Genomic DNA, 24,675 nt, shown 5'->3' on the forward strand with positions numbered 1-24,675 from the left:
CATGTGGTCAAACAAAAATCTATTTAGTCTTCAGTTTCGCTCAGACATGTGTGTTTCTGTAATTATTTATAAAGCAGGACTGTTGCCACAGTCTAGTATACCGCAAGTTCTTTTTCTTAGATTAATTAAAAAACAAATCTCAGTCCCCTCTTTGGTCCAGTCACAATGTGCCATAATTTGTAAACATTTGTCACCCCCATCCCAGAAATGAAACTCTAGACATCATGTTTTATGTAACTAATTACAAACATCAGCTTCACTCCGCTCCCACTTGGCTCTGTTCACATGTGATCGGTGCTGATGCAGCCGTATTTGGCAGTTGTAATGAAATCCTCCTGCTTTTTGTGTTTTGGACCACTTACATCTGTACTATAATTTATGAGGTTGAGTATGAGGCAACGAGGCAGTATAGCTGCTGGAGCTCCAAACACTTTGTTTCATGTCAAGCTCAGACTACAGACTGAGCAGTAGGGAGGATAGTTACTGTCCTTGCCCAGAGAAATCAGTAATGAAAGAAAAATTTACAGTGTTTGAGTATTTAAATTGTGTAAATCAGATGAGCTGGTTCTGTAAGTTACAGTAATTATGGGCAGCAAGAAATGACTTTTTCAGGGAAAATCATTGAAAGTTAAAAATAGAAAATGCACAACTTAGTTGTACAAAACAACAGATTGCGTCTGCTCAGAGAAAAATGAAGGGGGAGACTTGAGTGCTCCCTGCTGTTTCTATGAAAGGAGAATCAGACTGGTGAATGTTCATTAATATTGACTGAACTGTATTGCAACAATACCTGAAATCAGTGGCATTCACCTTGAAGAGGTAAAAGCTCCAACACAGCCGTGTTTGTGGCCCTCTCAGTACCATCAGTGTCCTTTAATCTAACTGATTTCATGTGCAGGATTTGATGATGTGGACCTGCTTACTTTCAGAGAGCATTTGTGCGGAGGATAACGTTTCAGATTTTACTCTGATACAACTCCCCATGTATTGAAAAGCAACATTGGGTGAACTGCAGAGTTAATTGATTCATTCAAACTCCTGCTGGGCTAAATCATCCGTGAAAGAATCATTCAAAACAATGATACATTTATTAAAATCCAAAGTCCTATTGCTTTGGTCTCATCTCTGTTGTTGGAAGGGGGCCAAGATATTTTTACTCATCAGGATTATGAACTATTTATGTTATTGTTGTTTAGATTTTATAAATGATCTGTACTGCAGCGTTTTTGTATTAACTCTATAAATGTTAAATGTACATATAAAGGGATTTGTTTTATTGTCTGTTTTCTCTGCACTTGTCCGTCTGTCTGTCTCTCTGAACCTTCGCTAAGATAAGATACAACTTATACTAGTGGCTGTTGCAGCAAACATTTAAAATACTGAGAGATTTCTCACAGAGCAGCAGTACACCTTATTCAAGTGACACTGTCAGGGCACAGACCTGTTTATATGCGTGTGTGTGTGTGTATATATGTATGTATATATATATATATGTATGTGTATATATATGTGTATATATATATATATATATATATATATATATATATGTATGTGTATATATATATATATATATATGTATGTGTATATATATATATATATATAAAATGTTCTCTTAAATAGGAGGAAACCGACAAATGCAATTGTCAGTCACCATTCTTTAGCCCATATTAAATAGAGCTGATACTTGACTTTTTAATGTAAAATATTGTTTTAAATAAAAATTTTTTTAAATGGTCTAGTCTAGTGTAAGTCATTGGATTGTAGTGTGTAGTAATGTTCTTTAATTAGTATGACTTCAATCTTGTAATCAGTATTTCAGTGTATTGAAATGGAGAGCCTCCTTCTGCTGCACCACACCCACACTGAATTTTGAAAACTTGTTGTGGGACTATTGCAGCAGTAATGTGGTAATGCCCTCCAGAGTGTTGTGTCTCTGGACTGGGATGTAAGTGTGTGAAAGAGACGCAGTAATGAAACTGAACCTCACTCTGACTTCCTACATGCAACATGATTAAATGGCCTGCTCCTTTGAGCTCATACTCATTACTGTGTGCTTATATTTGGGAAAAAGAGAAGACATAAAATGAATATTCTACCCTTGTGTAGACTGGAGTCAGGAAGAGTGAATGGGTGGATAAAACTCTTGGGGGTAAAATTAAGCAAGATTAAGGATTTAAATTCAGACTTGTGTGTCACAATCTTGCCTCACTTCTGATCACACTGTGTCGCCCTGGTAACTGATGCTCTACAGCTAGCCTGGTACAGAACAGATTATGTTTGAACTTAGTTGGGCTGAAATATAAAGCATCTCCTGTTGACCAATCAACTCCTTTGGACTGAAAGCGAGAGCAGATGTTCCTCTGCTGGTACTACTACCCCAACCGTGTCATGTTGTTCTACTCCCTCCCAAAGCTCAAGAGAAAGATCAGGATGTTTGTCACATACCTATCCATACTTGCTTACATGTAGTGAAATGCATTGGCATTGGCAAATAGTATCAATAAAACTAAGCCATATTCTAAGGGTAAAGGTGGTGGTTTGGGGCAGGGGTTGTTTATGTAGCCTGCATTTGCAGGTATGACCAGATTCCTGCAAAACCAAGAAATAAGCGCGACATGTGACAATGTCACATGATAGGGATTGACCAATCACATCATTACAGTAGACTCCCCTCCATTCTAATGTCTACCCGTGTTAAACACAAACGCTTGTGGTCTCAACCGGCTTTTATCAGTATTACGGTAGGATGCAGCGCCAGCTGCGTGTGGCTGCCGGGTGGGCGTGGTTAGTCTTTGTGTATGTTGTTCTGTCTGGCCACCGTCAGCTGCTTCACCACGCCGGGAGGAGCGACGCACGTACGGGCACCGACAAGGGGAGGACGATGGGCCGACGCTGCACTCCTATTGCGCACACAAACAAACAGCCTCGTTCTGCATGGGTTTACTGTCCATCTGCGCCGCGCATCCGTGTGAAGTGAGCCGAGACCAGAGTCGCTGCAGCTGAGCGGAGGGTCGACTCAGGGGCCCCGCTGGACAAGCGGACCCCGCCCGCCCGCCCACAGCCTCCGCTGTGCTGCAGGAGCCGACACGGTCCCAGCTGTGGGAAAGAGAGGGATACCAGCACGCCTCCCCCATCTAAGAAGTCAGTTTCTTGTGACCTGTGTGGTGATCCTGCAGTGGGGAGGGAAACTATTTCCACAACAAGTAATCCCACTTTAAATGTGGTGTCATTTATTTAGATTGATATTGTTGTCATATCCCAGAAGTAAAAGCTAATACTAATAATAATATATCATCATATTATATTATTATCATATATATATATCAGCAATAATATTATGGTTGTTATATGATACTCTGGAATGCCTACTATAATTCAACTGTGGTTGCTGTTGCACAGTAGGTAATCATTAGTGTCGTTATGCTTAATGACATTTGTTTAAGTCTCAGTAATAGATTATCAATGTCATACCAATTCATAAATGTTCTTGGAGAAGTAATCCCAAATCAGATCCCCATTTGTTAAAAGTACAAGTGTGGCGATCCTCCTGCAGAGCAGAGCTGTTTTATTCTGCTAATGAGCCACTATTCTGTCTTATCTCAGCAGTGAGTAAGTACTCAGTTAAGGGTGAAAGGATGAGTCTTAAAGTTGCAATGCGCTCCATCTCACCAGCCTTTTATGAAGTAACTCTGTTCCCTGTTCATAACTGTGTAGCTATTGCAATACACACAGAAAATTCTGAATTCCTGTTAACAACCACTCCCCTCTTCCAAAGTGGAACACATTTATATGATTAATAGAGTTGATCAACACAACAAAGCACACACACACACACACTCACACTCACACTCACACACACACACACACACACACACACACACACACACACACAAACACACACACATACACACACACACACGCACAAGAGAGATAGATTGAAGCTATCTTGTATGAAAGCTATCCGAATGATACGTACATACGTACATACATGATATTACATTTTTATATTCTACTGTGTTTTGTGTGCAGGCCTGTATAAGTTTATGTATACTGAACTCACAGCTTGTGTGCATTGATGTCAATCATGCAGGTGTGTGTGTGTTACAGTCTCAGGTTAAATGGGGAGAACGGGGACTACAAAAGAGAGGGAGGACTTGAGGCGATAGAGAGAAGGAAAAGGGAAGGATGGAGGAAGAGTACGGGGGCTTTTTTCAGTATCGTTGTCTCTCTGATTTGCTGCATTGGCCTGGGCCATGAACAAAACCACTCTGTTGTGTCAGCTTATTGCAACCTTATTACATGATCACCAAGTAACAATTAAGCTTTTGACTTTCAGTATTGTTTCGGCGCATGTGCGCACACACAGACACACAGACACAGACAGAAAGACAGACAGACAGACAGACAGACACACACACACACACACACACACACAACTCAACACAAATCCACCTGAACTGTCAAGCGGGACTCACTAGAGTAGAAGCTAGTTTCCCAAAGTATGGGTCATGGCTCTCTATTGTGCTGTAAAGGTGCAGCTGGTGGGCAGAGATGTCATGTCCAATAGAATAGAAGAAACAGAATTTGGGGTTTCTCTTATTATCAGTAATTCATTTGGAATAGTAGGCAAAGTGAAGTGCTTGTTTATAATCTCATAAGCTATCTGATGAAAAACTTCAAGTTTGGTCAGACACCACTTCCGTTCTGGCCGTCTGCAGGCCTGCTTAAGTGAACAGAAGTACTTGTGAACAAGGAGCCAATTTGTCCCGTTTGCGATCCCTTTGTTTTATAGGAGCAATAGACTCAAAGTACTGGATAATAAGGAATTCATGTTTTCTGTTAGCGTATCCAATGAGGTTTTAATGACTTTAGAGCTTGTGGTAGTTCCTTAGCAAGCTGACTAATAATGCTAAGACTAACACGGCTTAAGAAGGCATTTGACTTGCCTTTGTCACAGATCAGTCCATCAACATGAAAGATGATGAGGGAATGATCTGATAATGTGGGCAGAACAGGGAACACTAGTCAGAGACAGGCATAAGGTCATCATCTTCGAGCCATGTTTTACAGAGGCTCAGCGTATAAAGGTTGTGCTCTTGGATCAGATCATTAACCAGTAAGACTTGTTGGTTAGGGATCAGGCATCAATAAGGCCCAAATTCATGCCAATCACTCTCACATTGGGGCATGACAGGTCCTGTGTACTAATGTGCTAATCAGATTGGAAGTGCCAGAGTTACGAGCACCTCTCTAACCAGTGTGCCGCACAGATACTACATAATACATTTTCTGCGGCATTTCAACAAGAAACCATGGAATGGTGGAGAGAAGAAGCACAGTCTCAATGGAGGAAGCTACACTGTTGGGAGAATCTCCATCCACAGCGAGCGAGTGCCAGACAGGTTCTCTAAAAGCCTGTGACCTGGCAAGCTCTAAGCTAACGAGTCACTTTAATGCATGATTTATGTTTTGAGATAGGAGGTGGGCTCTGGAAGCATTAGGGTGGAGGCCATCCCTCTGGAGCAGGCCAGGTTTGGCCCAGAAGGAGAACCAATTGTCTACAAAAACTAAGTTCTGCTCCTTGCATTTTCCTTTTTCTGATAAATAGCTAAATGTTGTAATGACCTATGGTCTGTAATTGTTTTAATCAAAGAATTCCGTCATATGCAAAGTACAATGCTGGCACTTGTGACTGCCAGACTTTAACTATAAAAAATATGATGCAAACAGAAATGATGTTATAGTACAAAATTAGAATAATTGTACGTTTTACGGTCATTTGATTGCAGTGAATCACAGTAAATATTACAGGATTACAACATCGTGCTTCACTGTTAAATTAGCATTACAATGTATTTTAATACAGCCATTTTCTGTCATACTCATGTTTAATTTATGCTTAATTTACATTTAATCCCATTAGATTTCATAGCTATGACATTTCGGTTTGGTGGATGGTCAGAAGCAAAAACGCTCACTGTCAAAATTTATCGAGCACCTGAGTGTCTGGGTCTTTAAACATACAACATATCTAAAAAAGGAGAAAGTCACAAATGACACATGTAATCTTACTCAGGGTTGCATCATAATGACAAGTCTACTGTAACTATAAACTATAAAACTCGTGAGAAATATGCACGACAGAACTCAAACAGACTACAAGACTGTTGCTACAAGGCATGCAGGGAGATTTCTCTGACAACCTACTCCGGGACGCTGCAATATATTAACAAAATTGTTGTATTGTAAAATTACGATCAAACACTGTATTATCTTAATTATGAATAAATTACACTTCTGCAATTATAATTCTGCAAATCAAATCAAAACACACACTTCTGGTGCAGAGTGAGGACATTTGCAGTCACAATGGCCGTCTCATAAAGTTCACTTGTATAACCTTTTTTTTTTTGCACATGCACACATGCAATTTATTGTGAGTGTGTGTCTGTGTGCATATGCGCGTATGTGCATGTGTGTCAGTGCCATCCGCTTTGGAACAGTGGGGCAGACATTTCCCAAAGCACTCATTGGCAAATCTTGCTGACAACGGTGGAACACAGAGATTATATTTAACAAGGGGATCATTTATACACAAATACACACAGGCTTGCAAAAAATATGGGAAAGAGATAGCTAAACTAACATAATGATAAGCGTATAAGTGGTTCGGACAGCAGTATCACAGACGCATTAACTTACTTCATTTCGAATGAAAGAGATGCAGTGAACACAATCCTCAGGATACCATTGATTGCAAATAGTTTAAATTGATTTTATAAGTGTGTGTGTGTGTGTGTGTTTGTGTGTGTGTGTAAATACAGTATGCTGATACACATACATTTCCTAAACCTGCATAAATCAGCGTTTCAGCTGGCCGAACTACTCTCCAGTGCCATCTTCATTCACCTCAGGTGAAACAAGCACCTTTGGTTTGTTTACTTTGAGCACCAGGTAGGCGAATTAATATGTCACCAGAGCACAGTTCAGTATAAAAAAAACAATAAAAAAATTTAGTTCTGACATTTAGGGGACCGCGGGACTATATAGATTGCTAATAAACATTCTCTAACAAATGTGTTTTTGTGCAATGTAGAATAGTTTGTCTCAAGCGTCAAGGAAGGTGGAGGCTTGAGTTACTAAAGGTGCCCATTTATTTACAGTTAATGTCATTACACAACTCAGGCAAAAAAGAAAGACAAAGAAAAGAAAGAACTGAGAAAACTAAGAAAAATTCATGAATTAATCAAACCCAACAAAAATCCTAAGTATTTATATGCCATTCATTTTAAACCAAACAGCTTAGATGACTTAATTGAGGAGAAGACTTAATTGATAGCTTAGGTTTAGGAAATCCTTGTTTTATAACCACACAAGATCTCACCAAAGGATACTGGCAGGTACCCTTGACTCCAGCCTCCAAGGAGAAGACAGCCTTCACCACCCCGGATGGCATTTTCCAGTATACCAAACTCCCGTTCAGCCTCCATGGCACACCTGCCACATTTCAACGACTGATGAGTCAAGTTCTCAAACCTCATAAAAGGTATGCCGCTGCTTATTCGGATGATGCAAAGTCCTGATTGGGAAAGCCACTTGCCAGGGGTGCAGAGTGTGCTATATTCTCTCCGGGAAGCAGGGCTCACAGCAAACCCCAAGAAGTGCAAGCTGGCCTACAGTGAGACCAACTACATGGGGTACACTATCGGATGCAGACTGGTTAAACCCCAGGATGCGAAACTAAGGGCTATACAAAGCTGCTTACCAAGAGACAGGTGAGATAGTTCCTGGGCCTAGCCAATTATTAGCGGAGGTTTGTTGCAGATTTTGCCGTCCTGGCAGCACCACTAACTGAGCTGACCACCAAGAAGCATTCCAGGATGGTGAAATGGAATTCAGGAGCGTCAGAGGCATTCAGCAACTTCAAGCTGGCTCTGTGTTCCAGTCAGATTCTGATGGCCCAGGACTTCGGTAAGAAGTTCATTGTCCAGACCGATACCTCAGAGGTGGGCCTGGGCGTGGTGCTCTCTCAGGCCCATGAAGGTGAGGAACACCCAATTATTTACCTGAGCTCCCGAACGTTGCTTCCTAGAGAGAGGAACTATTCGTCTGTGGAAAAGCAGTGTCTAGCGGTGAAATGGGCTCTCACAACACTGCCTTACTATCTCCTTGGCAGGCAGTTCACTCTCGTGACGGACCATGCCCCTTTACAATGGATGGCCAGAAACAAAGAAACAGACAGTAGGGTGACCAGATGGTTTTTGAGTCTTCAAGCATTTAATTTTACGATTGTTCACAGATCTGGCCAGCGCCATGTAAATGCCGATGCTCCCTTGCGATGGGATGCCCTCTACATCGCCCTTTAACCAGCCAGGAGAGGCTGGGTCCTGGATATGTCCCCCTCTGCTGGTTGAACTCTGGACTACAAAACCGAAAATGGTGGCCATAAAAGGACTACAAAGATGGTGTACAAGATGCTGTTGGACATCAGGATGGTAATCACCTGTGCCTATATTTAGACAGGCAGCAGACAAAGAACGCCCCGATGGTGGAAGGAATAATCTGGGGCCTGATCTACAGACTGTTAATGTGTTGAAAAACCTGTTTATTTTTCATTTCGCTTTTTGGTAGTGTTTTTTGAAGAGACTCGTGTTTTGCCTATTTGGATAAGAACGCTTTCTGTTGAACCTTTTGGACTAAACCCTGTGGAAATTAAAAGCCTTTTTTTTTTTTTTTAAACTTTGTTTATTGTATTTGTCAATACCGTACACCGCCTAACCCTGACATCCCAAAGAACAGCCTCTCATATTGTCACAACACATAAATATTCCATTGCAGTATGAAATATTTGTATGAAATTGGTCTCAATCATTGGCATGACCAACTTATTTCTGATGTGTTAATTCCCTGAATGGACCACAGTTGTCACAGTTTAGCGTAATCTGACTTGGTCCGATTCTATAAATGAGTCTGTCCATTTCACAACTATAAGACAATCAATGGTTGATGTGTTCACAAAAATAGGGGCGAGATACAGTGATGTTCTAGCACTGACCAGGGCACACAATACATTACAGACAACAGATAGAAAAATAGCATCATGCAACTAGGTTTGATCAAATAAACGTGTTACTTGTGTTACCATTTAATATTGAATTGTCAAATTTGTTGACAACAAATGGACTATCTAGCTCCTGCACATAACACATATGCTTTAACTGTTGTCAAAAGCATACAAAACAACAAGTAGTAATAAGACTACCTATGGGCCTTCTTTACTGTTCATCGAGGAATATGATGTGGACTGGCAAAGTAATGGTTGCTTCCGATAGGTCAGAGTGCAAGCTGCACTTTGAAAAAGCTTCATTAAACATTTCCTCTAAAACTGGGGCAGACACAGAGTTTATAAATCTTTATAAAATCCACCCCCTTCATCAGGACCAGTTTAGAACAAGTGGTGACCAAAACTGTGTTTCAGTATCGCATGCCCATTGAAAATCGGAAAAAAAGAAAGAGAAAAGTTCATATATTGTATATCACCTTCTTCCTGTTTATACATTCACTTCTAGAGGTCATAGTTTATGACAATTGAGCAATCCATAAATGATGCATCCATTTCCTGATTTAACTACCCCACCTTTGGGTGAAATGAAGCACCACACTACCAACAAGCAGGGTTACAAACAGACAAATATGAATGTTGGGATAAATTTATGCAGAAACGGTTAATATTTTTGACTTTTGAGTAACAGCAACATTATGTATTATCTTATATAAGATATGCAGTATTTATATATTATATCTTTCTGGTCTGAGCTTTCTGTGAATTGGGATTGATAGAATACTTAGTTAAAATAGTTCCTATAAATACTTTAATAAAATACTTTCTTTCCTTTTTCTTTCTTCATTCATATAAACAATTTACAATATATATATATATTACATTACATTACATTACATTACGGTCATTTAGCAGACGCTTTTATCCAAAGCGACTTACAATAAGTGCGTTCAACAAAGGTAGATAAAAGAACTTCAGGTCATATATATATATATATATATATATATATATATATATATATATATATATATATATATATATATATATATATAAACCAAGCTACACAGGGAGCCACACGGCTCTCATCTGTCATGAGCTGCATAACACTGACTGACACATTGACTTCAGTAAACAATTTAAGTAATCTACACTAGCATATTCACAAACACCACAGCAATGTGTCACCAGCCATGCTGTATACTTGTCCTCGGTAAACAGTATCTGCCACCAGTATGAACTGGTACTGATGATACTGGGAGATAATATTATGCTCCTCACTCCTCAATGAATAGTTTGTATACTTATACAAACTCTCTCTCTTTCTGTCTGTGTGTTTCTTAGGTGTGCCAAAGAGGATATTAGATGGAAGTCGGAAGATCTGTCTAATAATGAAGAGTGAATGAAAGGACAAACGAAAAAAGGAGGGAAAACAAGAACAAGGCAAAGAAGGAGAAGACAATATCATAAGAGAGCACTAACGCAAACAGCTGGTGAAGGTGATAACAGTGTGGCGCAGAAGAGGGGGAGAAAGGATGGTGGGCACTCACAGGAGAAGCAGTGAGATGGGCAGCTCTCTGAAAGAGGAGAGACAAAGTTGAGGTTAGATACGATTAAAGTTTAACTAGGGAGACAGCACACAAAGTCATCAAAGCGTGAAAGAGGAGTGGGAGAGGAAAAAACAGAGGCACTGAGAAAAAAACAAAACAAGGATTGGTTGAGAGGAAAAATATCTGGATGGTTTTCACAGCTACGGACAGCAGGTTAACCCCCTCCAAAGATGGCATCCAATTTCAATGACATTGTGAAGCAAGGCTACGTACGCATGCGCAGCCGCAAGCTTGGGGTAAGTGACTGTGTCTGTGTGTCATTTGGCTCTCCAGTGATTAGTCTCATTCAAGGAATATCATGTTGCTGTCCACAAAACACCATGTACTGAATACTGACAGTACTAAGTGGCACATAATCATAATTCCTCCATTCAAAGAAGGAAGAATAAGGCAAATTCCTCTCATGATGATGAGAGGTCAATGTGATCAATGTCATGTATTGATGGAAATATGAAAATTCTTTCATATTGAATTATGAAAAAGGCAAAGTGACATCAGGATATGCTTTTTGACCCAGATCGCTGATTATCCCCATCGTCCATTCTGTGAAGCTTTCTGCCTCTGATTTGAGCTGCATAAAATGAATGAGAAATGCTCATTTGAGTAAGTGAGTCACTTTCAAATGGCGTAGAATTCAATCTCTTTTTGCATGAATAATCATAAAGTCACTTAAGTCAGTTTCTGTTCTCCTGGAATATGCAAATAATTCTAATAATAAGTCTCCTCTGCCATGAAGCTGAAAATTTCCACAACATAATGAACTCACTGTTAATTGCTTTTCATTGATTTATATGAAAAACAATTGACCAATTGATGATGACAACTATGATGTGTGATGTAAACTTGAATGGTGTGTGTGTCCGTATGAGGATATGAAAGTGTTTATAACAAGAACAAAACATTTTTTGAGAAATCGGGAGCAGCGAGAACAGGTGTGTTACAGAGAAGAGCTTTAGCTGCCTCAAAAGAGTATTGACATTCTAGGGTCCAACTGAAAATGGTGGTGGGGCTAGTTAAGTCAGCCAGAGGACCCTCAGACCTCAGGGAAGTTCCTGCAGAACCTCGGTAGTAACCAGTGATAGAGAGGAAACCGTGCACTTCACGTCTTGACTGGGGTGTGGGAAAGTCAAGCACTGCCAGAATTTTAGCTGAAAAGTCTTGGCCCACCTGTTTCCCTAGAGACGAGCTGGTGGCCCTATCAAGTTCACATTTTGCTAGATTAAACGTCAGCAAGGCGGCCAAAAACAAGCAAACACAGCAGAAAGGGTCCAGGAAGATTAATACATCATTACATCATCCAAATAAGCTTCCCAGTTCTTACCAGCTAAAACTGGGAATGAGACGTAGGAAAGTGTCAGGGGCATTTCTTAGTCCAAATGGCATATCGTGATACTGTAAAAACAAATGCTGAAGTTTTGGAGGTCCTAACGGCACCTGCCAAGACCCCTTTAACAAATCAAATGTTGTGACAAATTTGGCATCCCTGACCGTTTCCACACAATCTTCCATTCTTGGTATTGGATAAGATTCTGGTTTTGTCACTGCTTTCACCTTAAGGAAGTCAGTACAGCATGGAGAGGTATTATTTGGTTTTGGTACAAGGCGGTAGGGAGAGCTCCATGCGCTGCAGCTAGGGACAGCAAGTCTGTTCTCCAGCAGCACAGGTTTTTTTGCTTTCACTCTGTAGGTGTGTGGTTTAATGCACGCGTGATCACTAATGTCAATGTCATGGCTTATAACTATTGTTTGGGAGGGAGTATCTGAAAAGATAGAGGAATATTCTCCAAACAGCCGGACTGAGTCATCATTACATGCTCCCTCACCCAGATGGGGCAGATGAAAGGGTAACTTGCTCAATATCTCGGAGTTTTGCAGTCTGGAGTCTAAGGCTGGGCTCCTTACACTTAAACCATGACAGTCAGGTGCGTACTGGGGAGTAGTGAGGGATGTGACCGGTGCAACAACCGAGGCAACCTCAGCTTTAAGGGTGAAGTAGAACTATCGTGACACACAATTGAAGTGACACACAATTGAAGTGACACACAAGCGTTTTGCAATGCTGCTCAGGAGTGTGGATCACATAATCAAGCTCACGCAGCCCAGAACCAAATTCTGTGGTCCCTATCGGAAGTAACACAAGGACTTTGTCACGTTACCCTCCAGCACCACTTGTTAGTTTCTCTTCACAGCCTTCCTATCAAACTTCCTTTTTATTTTGGCGTGCACAATTTTGCAAACTTTATGTAACCGCTCTCTGAAAAGCTCACATAGTCACACAGTTTTTGAGGCAAGCTACACTCCTCACTGAGCCACTTCCCTCTGAACAGCCCCAGTGGACCACATACTGTATGCCCTAACACCAACTTGCCTGGCTGAAACTGGTGGATGCCTGTGTGGTTTCCCTAATGGCAAACCAATGAGGCAGACCCTCATCCCAGTCTTTTTCAGACTCTAAACAGAATTTCCTTTACATGGACATCAGGGTTTGGTGGAATCTTTCTAATGCACCTTGTGATTCAGGATGATACACACTGGATTTCTGGTGAGTAACAGACAATGTGGATAGCACCTGGCAAAACAACTTGGACATGAAGTCGAAGCCTTGATCAGGCTGAGCTACTTTTGGGAGAATATGTGGAAAAAAAGAGTGCCTTGACGATAGCTTCTTACATCTCTGGTGAGTAACACAAAGCCTTTGCTTTGCTGAACGGCTGAAAACTATCATTCAGGTTGGAGGTGCTCTTTGTCATCTTCAGTGATAGAGCATTATTCTGCACAAAGGCAATGGGTCTAGTTTTCATCTCACAATGGTTTTCCTCTTTCTTCTGAGGGCTGGAACAGTTTGCAATCAGGTGACCAGTTTCATGACAATAGAAACATTCTCAGCCGTGAGATGGGTTTGTGGGGTCTTTGATAGAAACTGGCACAACGCTCTGGAGCTGTTGTTCAGAGATGGTTTCTCTACATTCACGTAGATAGCCTCTTTTACACCTCTTTCAAACCACCTGTCTTCCCTATCCAGTATGTGTACATTGTTGTGCTCAAAGGAGTGCCCATTAAGTGTAGGTGTAGCTGCTGAGTCTTGTCCTGAAGAGCTGGTCCTGTTGTATTGAGCCATACATTTGTTTAGCGGTTGTTTGGTTTCCCAGATGGAGAGGTCTGTGCATTCCTCACTGTATTGAACTGCATACACCAGGTTGTTCTTGTGCTTGGGTGTAGTAGGGTCTTTCCTGTGGACGAGTTTCCCTCTCAGTTTGTTGCTGGGTTTGAAAAATATTGGGATATGGTGTTTGTTGAAGATCCTCCCGAGTTTATCCGATTATCCTGACACATATTGAATGACAATGTTTTTTGCATTTGTTCTTCTTCTCTTCATCACTCACAGTGCTGGTGTTCTTTCAGTCCAACGACTGGTGTCAGCAGGGCCAGCACTCTCACTACAGGACCTATTTTGCAGCTCGGTGAGTCAATTTGTTTGTTTGATGAAAGAAGTTATCCGCATATCAGAAGATAGACTCAATACGATGCCCATGTGTCTGAGATATGGGAATAGTAAATCAGATCAGATAGTTTTGTTTTGTTGTCAGGGCCGTCCGATTTGAGGGCACCGTACAATTTCTGTGTAGGTAGCAGGACAGACGATTGAACAGGCCCCTTGCATTCCTCCACACAGAGAAGTCAGGGTTGGTGTTGATGAGTTGTGGAGTCTGAGTGATCCTGTGAATACCGGAGCCAGTGAATTACATTTAAAAAAAAGACTGATTTGCAACAAGAGATATCTGAGCTGATTAAGTCTCAGAACAAAAAAATTGCTCATTTGTAAATTGATTAAACACCGTAGTGACTAAGCAAAAAAAAAAGAAAAAGGCATAGTTGTAACATGCCCCTGCTTAGAATTTGTTTAGAATATATCAATGCTTATGATGAGTTGAGAGGTCTGCCCCAAGGTGGCTGCTTGTTTATATACCTTATATTGGAAGCTCTGCAAGTGTGTGCTCTGAGTCTGGGTGTGTGCTTGATGTGGGAGGCCCGGGGTTTGTCCCAAGGCTGGTTGTGTTGATGATGTGGTTAATGTGCTTGATGTGGGAGGTCCATCAGAGGTCCACACCGAGTCTGGTTGGGTGCTTGATGGGCGAAGCGCAGAATGGGTTTGCCTGGAGGTTGGTTGTGTTAACGATCATGCTCAAACTTGTGATTGAGTTTCATGGCATTTGTTACACCCCGAGGAGCATAGTTCTAGGGTTGAGGTTTTCTGTGTTTTGATAACCTGCCAGAAAAGACTGGACCACTCGGTTTGATGTTGCTAATGACTTCCATTCACACTCCAACATCACCACAACCCAAAGCTTGTGTCGTGTTTCTAAGGTGCCTATTTTTTTCATTGAATGCTCAGTATAGCTCTCCATAGGGGACACCACTGACAGGGTTAGAGTGAGTCTGAACATGGCATTTGACACATCTGTAAAAAAAAAAACAGACTTCAATGTATGGCTAACCAAGTATAAGCCACATATTGGAGTCACTGCACAGACATATCTGAATACGCTTCATTCTGCTAAATGTATGCCCCTTCAAATGCTATGGCCACAGTGCTTTTCGCGAAAGAGTGTTATGAATACCCCCATACAGCTGGATGCTAAGCAGTGAATGAAAACATATTTTGAATGAGGAAGAGAATATATTTACTCAAAGAAAACAAAAGCGGTAAAGAACAAATGTCGGAAGTAGATGTGGGACCATCAAAGGAGAGCACTTACAAACACACAAGATGGCTTCCAGAAGGGTCTGTGGAGAAGTTTCCACGGCACTGCATCCCTCCTCCTATGCTTGGTGATAAGAGAAGGGGGGATGTAATGTTATTAGGTTATTCTGATTATCAGGTTATCAAGTCACATTATCATAGGCTACACAGTTTATCCAGGCGTGGTGGTCAATTTTGACATTGCGTGAATGTTTTAAAAAAGTAATACATTTGTGTCTTAATTGTGTAATTGACAATCCAGGCAAACACCTGGACAGCTAGAGACATGTCTTGTCATAAGTGTGATATGGACAACCGGTCTGACACCTGGACAGCTAAGTTGTGTGTAGACAAAAGTACATCCCAAGAAGAGCAAGAATATGTTACAATGCGAAGTTGACCAAGTAGAAAAACATGCCACCAATAGAGTTTAACCAATGATGAAAGAAATGAAGAAATAAAAATGGGTGTATATTTAAAAATTGGTCAAATGTGCTAGGAGGGACCATTTGAGTGTATACAAGTTGATATCCAGAGACATAAAATTCAGTGTCAAGTGTGGAAGGTCACTGTTTTTTGCTGAACTGCAATAAACCTTGAACTGCACCGGAATCTGTGATTCTGCCTGTTGGACTGATTCTTCAGACTCCTTTGACTCCTAGTTTTGCGACTTTTAGAAAGTGTTGGGAGAGAGCTCCAGAACTTTTCTGGGCCGATCTGGTGGCTTTTTCCTTGACAATAGGTTTAAGACTGTAACTACTTAGGATTCATTCTGACCTGACACGTTTCTCTGTGCACATCACTGCTGCTACTATAATTTTTCCAACAAAAGAATTTTACCTCAGTATTTGTCTTTGATCTCCAATAATTCATTGTGACCTGACCAGAGTGACAATCAGACAGATCATGCAAATGCTTGTATTTATTTCCTTATTCAGTGAGAAACTACCTTCTCCTTAAACTTATAATTTTTTTCCCCAGTGTGTTGTCTGCTGTCAGGTGATTCAACTAATCAGATTGTTCTCAGTGTGCTGAATCACATGATACATTGTTGATATTTGCGACATGTGCACGGCAGCCTGTATCTATCTATACCCTTCTCAAGCTCTTCAACCCTTTTCCCATAACATGCTCTGCTACATAGGTCCACAAAGATGTTTACGTGTGTTTAGAGAAGAATTAGTCCAGATGATAAATTTTTTTGGTTCTTTCAAATAAGGTCTGTTAATCAAAACAGGATTTCTTACTGAAAATCAAGTAGGATTGGGAATCTGATCCTTTGTCTGTGTGTTTTGTGCAGATCTACCGGCGTTGCTGGCTGGTGTTGAAGAAGTCATCTAGCAAAGGACCACGGCGGCTGGAGAAATACCCTGATGAGAAGTCTGCCTATGTCAGACCCTGTCCTAAGGTGTGTAATTGTGAGCAAGATTACTGTGGTGCCTAGCCGGTCTCCCGTGTGGAGGCCTAACCCAAACTGAACCCAAACCTGCTCCACGGGCGCCGGCTGCGGTGTGATGTGTGTGTGGATGTAATGTAATAAATGCATGTGTCTGATGCAGAATTAAAGTCTTTATGTTCCTCCAAGACTTTTTTGGGATTTATCCATGGCTAGTGAGTCAATTCAGTTCACATTACTACACAGATGTGAAAATGTATATACATTTAAAATAATTTCCAGATTTATATAAGTTGTTTTATGTATACTGTATTGTTATTATTGTTTATTGGTGAAATTGCACTTGTTTTCTTAAGAAATTTGAGGTTGTTCATAATATGTTTTGTAAAGAGATAGTTCATTAAATGTAAACATTTTCAATATGTACTTGTACTTCTTTGCACTAAAACAAAGACAAAACACATAATTTGAGTCAAACTACATTTTATTCTGTGAAATGTACGAATACAGTTGCATCAGTGGATTGTTGCAACACTCCATTGTGAATTATTTTACCTTCGATTTGTTGACTAGGTGACAGAGATTAGCAATGTCAAGAATGTTACACGGTTACCACGGGACACCAAGCGACAGGCTGTGGCAATCGTGTTTACTGATGACACCTCACGCACCTTCACCTGTGAATCAGGTAGGATATGCACACACACACACACATACACACACACACACACACACACACACAGAGGATCAGATTCTCAATTCTATAGGTCTCATTGATGGATTTCACATATATGGATTCTTTCAAAATAGGTCAATATGATTTGTATGGTTATTCCATTTCTGTCACACTTCCGTTATATACCTTCTATTTCTTGTTGCCATATTTCACAGTATACATGAGACCTATTTATGGTGAGAACACTTATTATTTAAAATAAGCACTGATAAACACAGAGATTTATTTATGATAACATGACACATGATCCTGTTCAATAGTGTGTGACCTTTAATACTGCAGTTGATTTACCCACGTCTGTTGGCCTTAATCATGTCTTTTCAAAAACTTAAAAACCTATTTGTAGATATATATTACTCAGTTTGACTTTATAAGGGTTACAGTTGCAGCAGTATTGTTGCAATAATAACATTAATTTATTAACTAATTACAGTATTGATGATTATTTTGAATCTGGAGTTGCAGCTTTTTGTTGATGGTTTCTTGTTCTTTGGAGTTTGGACAGCGGCAGCCAAAACAAAAAAGGGGTAAAGCTTGTCCAGGCAGCAAGTAGGAAAACTCAAACCACCGAAGGACCTGCCTATCTGATCACAATGCCAAATCCATATAATGAGTATGCTTTTTATTGTTAGTGGTACATGCACTCTTAACATAACCATAACCCAGATGTATGTACCCCTTTCCACTATAGAGCTGGAGGCAGAAGACTGGTTCAAAACACTGTTAATTGAGTGTCTGGGCACACGCTTCAATGACATCAGCATGGGAGAGCCTGACCTCCTGGCTGCTGGGATGCAGTGTGAACACACAGGTTAGTCACCCACAGTTTTGTAGAATTTTGTATAATATAATATATAAGATTGAGATACAGTGTAATGTGTTAAAGAGCTGAGTGTCACACTGTGATTTAACAACACATAATGAACGGCATTGATTTTTCAGTGCATGTAAATGTGCATAAATGTTTACGTTTATTGTTTGTAGATAAGATAAGATAGAACTGTATTTATCCCGAGGGAAATTGTTGTGCAACAGTTGTAGTACAAGTAGGAGATCAAGAGATTCACATCTAGTGCAAAAAAACGTGTATGAATACATAAGAGCAACATACAATAAGGGGTACAAAGTACAGAATGTGCAAACTGTTGTATGGTCATATAATGTGAATATATACAATTTATAAAACTAATTTATATATTGTGCAATACTACACAGATAGTACACAGAGTGGACTTAAATAGATGAAGTCAAGTCCACTTGAAAATTCCTTGACTCACAAAAGTAAATGGAACGCAGTGTATAGGAGGATGGTGAAGGAGGATGGTTGTTCTAAGATTTTAATCAACAGAAAAGGAGAAAGTGAGAAGTAGAAAGAGAGAAAACTGAAAGGGAATTAAATTCTCTCTCCTAACATCAATGTTGTCCTTTCTCAGAGCGTTTCAACGTTTTCCTCCTTCCCTGTCCCAACCTGGACATCTATGGGGAGTGCATGATGCAGATTACTCACGAGAACATCTACCTTTGGGACGTCCACAACCCTCGTACAAAGTTGGTCACCTGGCCACTCTGCTCCCTACGGCGTTACGGACGGGATGCCACTCGCTTCACCTTCGAGGCTGGACGGTAGGGGCAGAAATGGAATGAGCCATTCATATTTTGAAGGAGATGAAGGAGAAGCACACCCTTTTTAAGTTTTACATTTCAGATCACACACACATCTGAAATTCCGCCTCCTCAAGCCGAGTCCCCTTTGGACTAAGCTACTGCCACACATCACACCCACATCAGTGAAATCTTGAATATCAGCTGGGTAAATGTTTCCCGTTGTGTTTAGGATGTGTGACAGTGGAGAAGGCCTCTACACCTTCCAGACCAGAGAGGGGGAGCAGATCTATCAAAGGGTTCATGCATCAACGCTGGCCATCGCTGAACAGCACAAGAAGGTCCTGCTTGAGATGGAGAAGAACAGCAGGGTGGGATATTGACTAAAGCCACACACACGTACACTCTCTCACACACACACACACACACGCACACACACACACACACACACAATTGCTTTTAGTCACACTACAGCCACATCTTTAGCAATATGTTTCATTGATTGTCGTCCATTTCAGTCATCCAGGTAATACGTTAAAGAAAATTAATTTGCAATGACCACAATTAGTTATTAGCAATAGAACTGCAGAGTGACAACATTTCTAAAAAAAGGTGGTAGCCAGAGGCAATCATTTGTGATGGCATTACAGAGCCAAAAGAGTCAGAATCAGAATCAGAAACGTTTTTATTGCCAATGGTCGTTGGTACAATCAACATATTAAGAGCAAAAAAAATACCGTATAGAATACAAAATAAGAATAAAGAGCTTATAAATTAATTGTACATATGAATATGGTGTATATGGTGAGTATGCACAATATAACTATATGTATATAAATAGAATAAATAAAATGTGCAAGATTATTCAGATTATTCAGTCAGCGGGTGACCTCAGCCTCTTACCAGAGGGGAGGGTTTCAAACAGTTTGTGTCTGGGGTGGAAGGGGTCGGACGCAATCTTGCCTGCCCGCCTCAGGGTCCGGGTGGCGTACACATACCAGAGGGACAGCAGATTGCAGCCAATCACCTTCTCTGCACAGCGAATGATACGCTCTGGTTCGCAACCAGATGGTGATGGAGGAGGTGAGGATGGACTCAATGATGGCAGAGTAGTGCACCATCATTATCTTTGGCAGGTTGAACTTCTTCAGCTGAAGAGGTTCAGCCTGCCAAAGACAATGATGACACGCTTCTACTCTGCCATTATTGAGTCCATCCTCACCTCCTCCATCACCGCATGGTTCGCTGCAGCCACAACCAAGGACAGGGGCAGGCTGCAGCGGTCTGGCCGACCCCTCCCACCCTGGACACAAACTGTTTTTGACCCTCCCCTCCGGCAAGAGGCTGAGGTCCATCAGGACCAAAACCTCACGCCACAAATCCAGTTTCTTTCCCTCTGCAGTGGGCCTCATCAACAAGGCCCGGGTCTTTCACTGACCACACAATAAACCCCCACACTTTCACTTTATTTAACAGCATTCAATGTAGTTAATTTATTACAATAAACGTTTTTTTAGCACTTTATTTAACAGTATTCAATTTAGTTAATTTAATTCATTTATTGTGATTTTAATTTAATTATTTGCTGAGCTGCTGTTTCTATATGTTGTTTAAATGTTGTTTTTTGTTGTCTTTTTATATGTTATATGTTAAACGCACCAAGGAAGTGTAAACTTAATTAGCGAATAAAGTTATTCTGATTCTGATACTTGAGGTCCTTGGAGATGATGGATCCCAGGAAGCTAAAGGACTCCACAGTGTCTGCTGGGGAGTCACACAGAATGATGGGGAGGGTGGGGCTTCGTTCAGTTCAAAATCCACAACCATCTTCTTTGTCTGAAGAGCATTAAGGTCCAGATTGTTCCACTCGCACCAGTTCACCAGATGGTCAATCTCCCACCTGTGGGCGGACTCATCACCACCAGCAAGTCCAATTAGGGTGGTGTCGTCCGTGAACTTGACAGGAGCTGGATTGACCAGGTCGTTAGTATACAAGGAGAGGGGCAGAGCGGAAAGAATGCAGCCTTGAGGGGAAACGTTGTTGATGCTCCGCGAATTCAGAGACATGTTTCCACAGCTTCACGTGCTGCTTCCTGTTGGTCAGGAAGTCTGTGATCCACCTGCAGGTGGAGTCGTATGCATGAAGCTGAGAGAGCTTGTCCTGCAGCAGTGACAGGATGATTGTATTGAAGGCAGACCACAAACAGTCCAGGTGCTGGAGGGTGAAGTGGAGGGCCATGTCTACAGACCTGTAGGCAATTCCACAAATGTAATTGTAAGCAATTCCTTAGATGTAAATAAAAAAGTGGGAAACAAATCCACTGGAGTTGTTCCCCTGATGTTTATGAGCTCATCTCTGGTGAGTGAGGCCCAAAAACAGAAATTTATTTCACTTTTGACGATGAATGCAGGAAGAGATGATAAAAGAAGGACAGATTCACAGTTAGGGAAATAAGGGCCATGAAGACTGATTCCTCAAACCCCTGTACGACATGTCGTGGTCATGAGGATTTTGTGCAAAGTCTTATTTTTGCGTGCTGTCCACCTTTACAATTGCCAATGAGAAGGACCGCTACTGCATGAGTTTAAATGCTGCTACATTTCCATCGGTTGTTACAACTGAAAAAGCTTTTTGGATTAATTAATTAATTAAATGATTGCACTCCAGTCGATTGCACTTGATTGCACTTCAGTTTTATACATAAGTCTATATGTTGTTAACTAAATTTACTCTTTATGACTTCTAGTTGATGTTGAAGGGTTCAGAGGTAAGTTCCTATCCCTGCACGCCCACTGCAATCCTGCCCCGATCCGCCTACTGGCACCACATCACTGGAAACCAGACCTGCACAGACCCTGGAATCGGTATGGCACACACAAGACACATTAAAGACTGAACTTTCTTATATCCAGCTGCTGTGTGTTATTTAATGTACAGGTAGTTTTAGGCACTGTAGCATTATTAGCAATTTGCAAGATAGATATTGTCCACCCTAATGAGTAATTTTAAGACTGCATTGTCAAGTGCATTGTTTCTTTAAACAATTTCTGAGTGGCACAGTCAGATTATTAAAATGGGCCACATCCAGACCGCGCCTCTGAGTCTGCAAGGTTAAGTGGGTGTTCGGCTTTATTATTTTCTCAGACATTCCTCCCTTTCCAGTTTTTCTCAGTCGCTTTGGTACATTTCCCTTTTTTGTGTCCTGAATTGATTAATTGCTTGACTTTCACTAATGAAGGGCAATGTGTGAAGTATTAGATCAACTAAGGATCATCCAGGTCCCTAAAATAGCTCAGAGGTGCGTCTCATGAACCTTCAATTGGCAAGCGTACTGTATATAGACAGAGCAGAGAGAAACAGTGTTGCAATGTCTGACAATGGAACAACAAGGCTGCGTGGTGGAAGGGTAAGGAAGCAAAACAGAGGAAGAGGTAGAATAGGCCAAGGACGTAGACACATTCCTCATGAAATAAGGGCCACAACTGTGGACCGTGTTCTCAATCATGGCCTTACAATGGCCGAGGCTGGTCGAAAGGTGCAGCCCAATGTTAGGAGAACAACCGTCAATCAAATGCCTCATAGACGGAACAAGTCTGTACACAAAAATGTGCACTGTACTGTAATAGTCTATACTTACTATATGGTGGTATTCCACTTGCATTTTATAGTACACAGTTAAAGTACATTATGCAGATATACATATATATATATATATATACTGTGCATATACTGTAACACAAACACACACATATTTTTTGAAGTCTTACTCAATCTTGTGTTTTGCATTACTATATTTATAAATGTGAGTCGCATCTAGTTTCTTGCACTAATAAATAAACCTGTCACAGTGCGTGTGTTTTTGCATTTGTTGATAGGTAATCCAGAAGAAGATGAGCTGCTCTCCACCCGCCTGCCTCCTGAGCATCATGCAACTACGCATCCCTTGCACGCACACGCACTTATGCACACACAGACACACTCCCCAACATATAACCCCACCTACCCTGGACAGTGACACAAATGTACATGGACAGACACTCACATATGGACCAAAACTCTTGACATATGACAGAAACACACACAAACACTTACATACACACATTACAATCTCATTCCATCTACAACTCACTCTTTCAGCCATACACTCAACGATCCAAACAGTAAGACCCAGACAGTTTGTGGCTGATGTTTAAATTTTGAGTTTGTGTATGGATCATAACTACATGGAAATGTGCACTCATTTCTTTCTCCTTTCTCCTGTGTATCAGTGCCAGCCCTTCATAATGTCAATCTATGTCCTCACATGGGTCAACGCATTGGATTTAACCACTTTTGACTTTTGCATGAGTCCTCCATGTTGACATTCCACTGTATTCACACATCCCTGTTATTCATTCAGATTATATCAAGGGTTAGGAATGGAAGAGGATTGGCTAATATGTGTGTTTGACTGATATGAGTTTTGAAAGCCCATACTCGGATTTGGTGTCATTACATTTTACTACTTTTGTGCAAGACATTAGCTTTCATGTGAGAAGAAAGTCTGCACTGAAATACAGAAAAAAGTTTTTTGTTTTTTTCAATATTTATGTTTCTGAAAATAAAACAATCCAGTGCAATTTTGTCAGGAATAATTTGCTGTTACTGTGGTTATTCATTTGGCTTCCTCTGCTCTAATGATAGACTAGCAATTCTCAGTATCTATCCTGACAATGTGGTATGTGCCTAGTGGATGCAACTGATGCCATCACATTGAGGGACATCACACTCGTGCCATGCCTCACATTTAGCACTTTCCCACAAACCTAACACCTCTTTGGGGTTCTCCGGCATATTACCAGTGCAGTTTGACTGCAGGTAGCAGGACGTACAATCTCAGTCCTCCAGAAAAAGTCTCCATCCCTGAAGAAAGACTTGGCTTGACTATCCATCAACAATACACATTGCTTAGCCCATCCAGATTTATAATATAATACAATGTAACCTCATTTATTTAAGGCCACTAATGATCAAAACAGTTTTTACATAAATTTAAAAAATCCTAAAAAGATCTCTTTATCAGCACCGAATCTCCTGGCTTCAGGTCTTGTCTCTCTGTCCCTCTGAAGGCTGTGGGAGTGTCGCTTTGACCTGTGTGTGAATAGAGCTCAACATTTTGTTCAGATGAACACAATAAGCATTACCTCTAGAGAATATCTCTATTCTCTCTCGCCACTCCTCCACCGCTCTGTGGGTGAAAAGTACAAGGTTGTTAAATCAAGTTAAGTCAAATTAATCCTCCAAAATTGTGAATGATCACAAATAGCATTATCCACAAAATGAGTTCTGTTGTTGCTACTAATTTTACTCTGTATTCAACTGTCTTATCAGTGTGGCTTTGAGGTGCTGCTACATCTGTGAGTGAGGCAAAGGGAGTTTCATGAAAATTTGACAAACGCTTTTTCGCTGTGCAGCAGGTTTAGCAGCTGCACAGCAATAGCAGTGAGAAGCAGAATTAGTTGGGTAGTAGAGGTAGAGTTTTGAGTGCAGAC

General features: G+C 40.9%; 1 protein-coding gene across 1 annotated transcript; it reads left to right on the plus strand.

Moving 5' to 3' along the window:
- The first annotated feature begins 10,408 nt into the window (after positions 1 to 10,408).
- Positions 10,409 to 23,754, plus strand: dok4 (docking protein 4). The gene is made up of 8 exons (XM_076146964.1): positions 10,409 to 10,904; positions 16,710 to 16,817; positions 17,379 to 17,493; positions 18,233 to 18,352; positions 18,975 to 19,164; positions 19,376 to 19,514; positions 21,891 to 22,008; positions 23,020 to 23,754. The coding sequence occupies exons 1-8, from the start codon at positions 10,839 to 10,841 to the stop codon at positions 23,157 to 23,159; spliced, it is 996 nt and encodes a 331-aa protein (XP_076003079.1). The 5' UTR covers positions 10,409 to 10,838; the 3' UTR covers positions 23,160 to 23,754.
- The last annotated feature ends 921 nt before the right edge of the window (positions 23,755 to 24,675 follow it).

The sequence above is a fragment of the Genypterus blacodes genome, unplaced genomic scaffold (assembly GCF_046128005.1).
Source record: "Genypterus blacodes isolate CSIRO-AG114 ecotype Tasmania unplaced genomic scaffold, CSIRO-AGI_Gbla_v1 ptg000036l_1, whole genome shotgun sequence".
NCBI classification, from domain to species: Eukaryota; Metazoa; Chordata; class Actinopteri; order Ophidiiformes; family Ophidiidae; genus Genypterus; species Genypterus blacodes.